This window comes from Scyliorhinus torazame, chromosome 22 (genome assembly GCF_047496885.1).
Source record: "Scyliorhinus torazame isolate Kashiwa2021f chromosome 22, sScyTor2.1, whole genome shotgun sequence".
Taxonomy (NCBI): Eukaryota; Metazoa; Chordata; class Chondrichthyes; order Carcharhiniformes; family Scyliorhinidae; genus Scyliorhinus; species Scyliorhinus torazame.
In genome coordinates, this window is record NC_092728.1 from 66992622 (window position 1) to 67000727 (window position 8106).

General features: G+C 62.4%; 1 protein-coding gene across 1 annotated transcript in view; it reads left to right on the forward strand.

The window, feature by feature from the left end:
- Positions 1–858: 858 nt before the first annotated feature.
- The window catches only part of LOC140399100 (uncharacterized), a 115177-nt gene continuing 107929 nt past the window's right edge, over positions 859–8106 (forward strand). Inside the window, exon 1 of the mRNA XM_072488264.1 lies at positions 859–2830. Coding sequence (XP_072344365.1) covers positions 904–2830 — 1927 coding nt within the window. The 5' untranslated portion in view covers positions 859–903. The remainder of the gene's footprint in view (positions 2831–8106) is intronic.

Genomic DNA, 8106 nt, shown 5'->3' on the forward strand with positions numbered 1-8106 from the left:
GTACATCCCTGCTCTTGTATTCTAGCCCTCTCAAAATGAATGCTAACATTGCATTTGCCTTCATAACTGCCAACTGAACCTGCACGTCAACCTCAAGAGAATCCTCAACTCTGACTCCTGAGTGTCCCTTTGTGCTTCTGATCTCCAAAGCCTTTTCCCATTTAGAAAATAGTCTATGCCTCTATTCCTCCTCTCAAAGTGCTTAACCTCAAACGTTTCCACATCTGCCACTTCTCAGCCCACTCTCCTAGCCTGTCCAGGTGTTTCTGCACCTCCTGGCTTCAACACTACCTGCCCCTCTGCATATCTTTGTAACATCTGAAAACTTAGCAACAATGCTCTCAGTTCCTTCTTCCAGATCGTTTATGTGTATCGTGACTAGCTGTGGTCCCAGCATTGACCCCTGGGGAGCACCCCTAGTCACGGCCACCATCCTGAAAAGGACCCCTTTATCCCCACTCTTTGCCTCTTGTTGCACTGTTGTGGGAGGGGGCGAACAATGCAGCGAGTTCTTGAAGGGTTTGACTACCCAGCTCATTTCCGCGCCTCCGGCCATTTGCGGAACAATCCGAGAAGGGTAAAGCCGGCCAAAAGGTTCCGGCGTAAGTACGGGAATGTTCTCGCTTGGGGGTAACTTAACGGGCATCTCTGTCTCTTCACTGCCGTCCACTGTCGCCTTATCCTCAGAACGAATGATCAGGGCCAATCGCCGCGCAGGCGCAACAGCCGGCGCTCGGGGTTAAACCTACCGCGCAGCCGCAGCCTGCCCGCCGACGAACTGATCCATCCCTGCGCCGCGCAGCCGCGGCAGGGGTGCGCGGGCGCGTTCCAAAAGCCTGACAACAATGGGCGTGACGGTTGGTCACGCGGCGGCGGTGGTGTCACGCGCCGGCTGCTCTGGGAATGGCGCCGGCGGCCATGAAGTGGAGTGGGCCGTTCGGTTTGCTCTTGGTGCTGTGGTTCACCGCGCCGTCCGGCCAGCGGGTGGTGCCGCGCACGCCGAAGCCGAGCCCGAGCCCCGCCACCGAGGCGGACCGCGGCACGCGGTCGCTGCTCATCGAGCTGGATGAGGAGGAGGAGAAGCGGGAGGGGGAAAGTGACCGCACCACCACCACCGCCACCACGACGACGCCGGGGACGCCGCTAAAAATTGAGATCGACATGGAGGAGACGCCGGAGAACGGCACCGGGACGGCGTCGGGCCTAACAGAGTCGGCCTGGCACCCCTTCCTCATCAAGATATCGTCGGGCCCCCCGGAGACGACCACCACCTCGCAGCCGCCCGCCCTGGTGGAGGAGACCATCGTGATGCAGCTGCCCGAGCCCAGCCTCGCCGACACCCAGCACAGCTCCCCGACCCCGCTGCTGGTCGACCAGGCGGTGCTGCTGGAGGAGGTTCCGCCCTGGCTACCGATCCTGACCCTGTCCGAGCAATCGGAAAGTCCCAAAGGGCAGAAGCCGGGGGCGCCCAAGAAGAGGAAGCATAAGCCCCTGGAAGAAGGGGAACCGGAGAAACCCAAACCCGAATCGCCAGCCCGAAAGCAGAAAGCCGCCCGCCGGACGCCCACCACCAAGTCTGGCTTCTTGTTGCCCGAAGGTAACATTGGGAGCGGCCCCGCGCAAGTGTTCCTTGTGATCAAGGAAGTGGAACCCGACTCGACCACCCTTCTGGAGGAACATGTGCGTCCAGTGGACATTCAGATTATTGGCAACAACGCCCAGGGTGCGGGCACCAATACCAGTGTTTCAGGCATTAGCACCAAGGATGCAGAAACTCTCACTGTCAAAAATTCCGCAAATATCACTAATGCACTGGGCAACAAGGTCCCAGACGTGATTGTTAGGGACAAAGACACGGTTACCAAAGTCCCAGATATGATTGTCACAGATAAGGACACTGTCACCAAAGTCCCAGATGTGATTGTCACAGAGAAGGACACTGTCACCAAAGTCCCAGATGTGATTGTCACAGAGAAGGACACTGTCACCAAAGTCCCAGATGTGAATGTCACAGATAAGGACACTGTCACCAAAGTCCCAGATGTGAATGTCACAGATAACGACACTGTCGCCAAAGTCCCAGGTGTGATTGTCACAGAGAAAGACACCGTCGCGAAAGCCCTGAACGTGCCTGTTGCAGATAAAGACACTTTCACCAAAGTCCCAGATGTGATTGTCACAGAGAAAGACAGTGTCACGGAAGCCCTGAACGTGCCTGTTGCAGATAAAGACACTTTCACCAAAGTCCCAGATGTGATTGTCACAGAAAAAGACACTGTCACCAAAGTCCCAGACGTGATTGTCACAGATAAAGATACTGTCACCAAAGTCCCAGATGTGAATGTCACGGATAAAGACACTGTCGCCAAAGTCCCAGACGTGAATGTCACGGATAAAGACACTGTCGCCAAATTTCCAGACGTGATTATCACAGATGCAGACGCTGTTGCCAGCGTCCCAGATGTTATTGTCACAGATGCAAACATTGCCACCAGAGCCCCAGAAGTTATTATCACAGATACAGATGCTGGCTCCAAAGTCCCAGAGATCAACATCACGGATACAGACACTGTCTCTAGCACCCAAACCTTTAATACCAAATCCATTTTCACCAGCACCGAAGACACAAATGCTGCTGTCAATGATAATAAATCTGAAGTGGATGAAACAATCCTTAGTGTCAGTGACAAAGGAGTCAGTGTCATGGAATCTGTGACTAAAGTAACGGTTCCAGATCCATATTTCAAGGAATTGTATTTTAATCAGCTTGTAGACCACTTCAGTTTCACCTCCCATCAAAAACTCTACCGCCAAAGATATCTTATAACTGGTAAGGGAGGGGTTTTTCTTTGACGTTTTCATTCTGGTATTGATGGTCTAAAGCTGTTGCAGTATGTGGCTTTGAGTGATTTTATTGGTTAAATGCATCAACCAGTGTGACAATAATATCATAAACTAAGCTAAGTTTGCTTGGCACTAAATTAGCTGATCTCAGACATTATTTGACAGGGCGGGAGAAGGGGAGAATCAGTGCAGGTCCAACAGCTTACGTCCTCCAGCCAAATGTCCTCTACTTCATCTCATTTGCTCAACATATCCCTCTATTTATTTCATCCTCAATTCCTTATCTTGATCCCCCTGAAACACAGCATTCTATTTGCTCCCAATGACTGACAGCAAGTTCTACATTCTAACCTCTCCCAGAAGACACTCTTGGATATTTTTGGTGATTACCATGTTTATGGCCTCTAGTATCAGATTGTCCCACAAGTGGAAGTATCACTACATCTAACATTTAGCCTTTTTCTAATTTTAAAGATCACCGATTGGCCTTCTGTTTTCTGGAGAAAAGAAGCCCAGCCTGTTCAATCTTCTGATTATAACTCCTCCATTCTAGTATCATCCTTTGTCAATCTTTTTTTCACCACTTTCACCTGTCTTTGACATGGATACTGGGAGTGGCATTAGTGCTCCAGTATCATAGGGAATATACATTCAGGCAAAGTTCTTGCTACTCAAATTATCTAGTTACTCACTTATCTACCTTGTATGGGTACAAATGTAATTGAAATCTGCTTGGCTGTGATGTTTCCTCTGCTGAAAAGCCAATTGACATCGTCTTAGGCCCTCAAAAGGAAAATAGCCACCTGGCCAACGTGACAGTTAACATACCCAGGGAAAAATAGAAAGCAAAAATGAATGGCTGAATGAAAGTATACTGCCAGGTCCTCCTTCATCAGCACAGTGAAGGGCAGTGTTGTCAGTTATATTTTGACTCTTTGGTTTGTGATAATTCTAGGTACAGGTTGAATATCCTTTATCTGTTAATCCAAAAAATTAACAGATTTTGAACCACATCGACCTTTAGCATGGGAAGCTCCTGACGTAAACGAATATGAACTGAGCTGACCGCATCTGACTTTTAGCACAGGAGGTCATTGACCTACACTGACACTAACCTTGTGGACCATACCTGATCTTTAATGAGAAGTCTAGTTGTTTGTCTTACCTTGTGCACAGCTGCAGTGAGTATCTTTGCTTCTGATCCAAACCCTATCAAGGCAACTAAGTTCAACAAATCCGTTGGAGAGACTATGGGCGGAATTCTCCATTTCCCGACGGCGATTTTGTAATAGGCGATTGGGTGGAGAATCCAGTTTTACTACCGAATCGGGACCAGTCCCTGTTTTACGCAGGTTGCGCATGCTCCGCCCCCTCCAAAACGGCATCTTCACCTCACCTAGAGACTCCCATATTAAAGGGGGGGACCTGAAGGCCCTACCCCCGATGCTCCGCCCCCGATGGGGCTGGGTTCCCGACCGTGCGTTGATGTGTGGTCTCAGCAGGTTGGGAACCCGGCGTGGCGGCTGAGGACTGTGTCCAACGCCTCCACAGTTGGGCGGGAGCTGATGGCCAGGAGGCTTCGGCGAAGGCTGGTAGGGGTTGTCCAAGAGGGTGCTATCTGGCAGGTCGGGTCTGTGCACGGCCGGCACCACGTTGTATGGCGCGACCCTTGCAGGTTGTCGCCAATACCCATGCGCGGTCACGGACCCGGCAATTCTCTGGCCATTTATTTCATGCATGCCTGGCAATTTACATGCCGTGGCTGCTAGCCCCTCACTGGCCGGAGGATTGGTGCTGGGGGTGGCGCCGTTTTTTCCCATGTAAAATGCCACGGATCCTCTGGACATAGCCTCAAAATCTGAGAATCCAGCCCTATGTTCTCCCACCGGAGGTGTATTGAAATGATTTGTGCAGCCACTGGGGACACAAATCAGGAAGTAATTCAGTATCCCTCGCCATGCAAGTTTATGCATGGCGGGGAATACAAGGGAATCTTGCTATTGGACGGCCCGATAGCGAGGTCCCGTGGCTGGCGACCCCCCCCGCACATCGCAAAGCAGTCCCCTCAACCCCCCCCTGCATCACAGCAGCCCTCCACCTGCATCTCGATTCAGCCAACCCAACCTCGATTCTGGGTTCCACCTGAATAGGGGGACTCTCCTTTTACCTTCTGGATAGGGAGATTTCCTGAATAATGGAACAGCTCCCGAGATTCCCTGGATTTGGAGGACCCCCACAGAGACACTCTGTATAGGGGGGACCCTCCCCCCCTCCCCCCTCCCCCCTCCCCCCTCCCCCCTCCCCCCTCCCCCCTCCCCCTCCCCCCCTCCCCCCTCCCCCCTCCCCCTCCCCCCTCCCCCTCCCCCCCTCCCCCTCCCCCCTCCCCCTTCCCCCTTCCCCCCTCCCCCCTTCCCCCCTCCCCCCTCTCCCCCCCTCCTCCCCCCCCCCCCTCCCCCCCTCCCCCCCCCCTCCTCCCCCCCTCCCCCCCCCTCCTCCCCCCCTCCTCCCCCCCCCCCCTCCCCCCCCTCCTCCTCCCCCCCTCCTCCTCCCCCATCCCCCTCCCCCCCCCCACCTCCTCCCCCCCTCCTCCTCCCCCCTCCCCCCCCCCTCCTCCTCCCCCCTCCCCCCCCCCCCTCCTCCTCCCCCCTCCCCCCCCCCCTCCTCCTCCCCCCTCCCCCCCCCCCCCCTCCTCCCCCCCTCCCCCCCCCACCTCCTCCCCCCCCCCCCCCCCACCACCTCCCCCCCCCCCCCCCCCTCCTCCCCCCCCCCCTCCTCCTCCCCCCCCCCTCCTCCTCCCCCCCCCCACCTCCTCCCCCCCCCCCTCCTCCCCCCCCCCCCCCCTCCTCCTCCCCCCCCCCCCTCCTCCTCCCCCCCCCCTCCTCCTCCCCCCCCCTCCTCCTCCCCCCCCCCCCTCCTCCTCCCCCCCCCCCTCCTCCTCCCCCCCCCCCCTCCCCCCCCCCCTCCTCCCCCCCCCTCCTCCTCCCCCCCCTCCTCCTCCTCCCCCCCCTCCTCCTCCTCCCCCCCCTCCCCCTCCTCCTCCCCCCTCCTCCCCCCCCCCTCCTCCCCCCCCCCCCTCCTCCCCCCCCCCCTCCTCCCCCCCCCCCCCTCCTCCCCCCCCCCCTCCTCCCCCCCCCCCTCCTCCCCCCCCCCCTCCTCCCCCCCTCCTCCCCCCCTCCTTCCCCCCCCTCCTCCCCCCCCCTCCTCCCCCCCCCCCTCCCTCCCCCCCCCTCCTCCCCCCCCCTCCTCCCCCCCCCCCTCCTCCCCCCCCCCCTCCTCCCCCCCTCCTCCCCCCCCCTCCTCCCCCCCCCTCCTCCCCCCCCTCCTCCCCCCCCCCTCCCTCCCCCTCCTCCCCCCCCTCTCCTCTCCCCTCCCCCCCCCCTCCTCCCCCCCCCCCCCCTCCTCCCCCCCCCCTCCTCCCCCCCCCCCCTCCTCCCCCCACCCCCCTCCCTCCCCCCCCCCCTTCCCCCCCCCCCCCACCCCCCCTCCTCCCCCCCCCCTCCCCCCCCCCCCTCCTCCCCCCCCCCTCCTCCCCCCCCCCCACCCCCCCCCCCCCCCCTCCTCCCCCCCCCCCCTCCCCCTCCTCCCCCCCCTCCTCCCCCCCCCCCCCCTCCCCCCCCCTCCTCCCCCCCCCCTCCCCCCCCCTCCTCCCCCCCCCTCCTCCCCCCCCCTCCCCCCCCCTCCTCCCCCCCCCTCCTCCCCCCCCCTCCCCCCCCCTCCTCCCCCCCCCTCCTCCCCCCCCCTCCTCCCCCCCCCTCCTCCCCCCCCCTCCTCCCCCCCCCCTCCTCCCCCCCCCTCCTCCCCCCCCCTCCTCCCCCCCCCTCCTCCCCCCCCTCTCTCCCCCCCCCTCCTCCCCCCCCCTCCTCCCCCCCCCCTCCTCCCCCCCCCCTCCTCCTCCCCCCCCCTCCTCCCCCCCCCCTCCTCCCCCCCCTCCTCCTCCCCCCCCTCCTCCTCCCCCCCCCTCCTCCTCCCCCCTCCCCCCCCCTCCTCCCCCCCCCTCCTCCCCCCCTCCCCCTCCTCCCCCCCCCTCCTCCCCCCCCCTCCTCCCCCCCCTCCCCCTCCTCCCCCCCCCTCCTCCCCCCCCCCTCCTCCCCCCCCTCCTCCCCCCCCCTCCTCCCCCCCCCTCCTCCCCCCCTCCTCCCCCCCCTCCTCCCCCCCCTCCTCCTCCCCCCTCCTCCCCCCCCCTCCTCCCCCCCTCCTCCCCCCTCCTCCCCCCCCTCCTCCCCCCTCCTCCCCCCCTCCTCCCCCCCCTCCCCCCTCCTCCCCCCCCCCTCCCCCCTCCTCCCCCCCCCTCCCCCCTCCCCCCCCCCCCTCCCCCCTCCTCCCCCCCCTCCCCCCTCCTCCTCCCCCCCCCTCTCCTCCCCCCCCCCCCCCTCCTCCCCCCCCCCCTCTCCTCCCCCCCCCTCTCCTCCCCCCCCCCCTCTCCTCCCCCCCCCCTCTCCTCCCCCCCCCTCTCCTCCCCCCCCCCTCTCCTCCTCCCCCCCTCCTCCTCCCCCCCTCTCCTCCCCCCCCCTCTCCTCCCCCCCCCCCTCTCCTCCCCCCCCCCTCTCCTCCCCCCCCCTCTCCTCCCCCCCCCTCTCCTCCCCCCCCTCTCCTCCCCCCCCCCTCTCCTCCCCCCCCTCTCCTCCCCCCCCTCTCTCCCCCCCCCTCTCCTCCCCCCCCTCTCTCCCCCCCCCCCTCTCCTCCCCCCCCCCCCCTCTCCTCCCCCCCCCCCTCTCCTCCCCCCCCCCCCTCTCCTCCTCCCCCCCCCCTCTCCTCTCCCCCCCTCTCCTCCCCCCCCCTCTCCTCTCCCCCCCTCTCCTCCCCCCCCCTCTCCTCTCCCCCCCCCCTCTCCTCCCCCCCCCTCTCCTCTCCCCCCCCCTCCTCTCCCCCCCCCCCTCTCCCCCCCCTCTCCTCTCCCCCCCCCTCTCCTCTCCCCCCCCCTCTCCTCTCCCCCCCCCTCTCCTCTCCCCCCCCCTCTCCTCCCCCCCCCCCTCTCCTCCCCCTCCTCCTCCCCCCCCCTCTCCTCCCCCCTCCTCCCCCCTCAGACCTCCTGGATAGAAACCCTGCCAAATAGACCCTCTGAATAGGGAATTCCCCACAGAGCCCCACTGGATATGGGCTCCCTCGAGAACCCCTGAATAGGGGGGAATCCCTCCCCCATAAAGGTTCCATGGATAGGGGGGACCTCCCTGAGACACCTCACCTAGAGACTCCCTAACTAAAGAGCCCCCCTCAAGACAGCTACCTAAAGGAGTCCCAGAGACTCCCGAACTAAAGGGACAC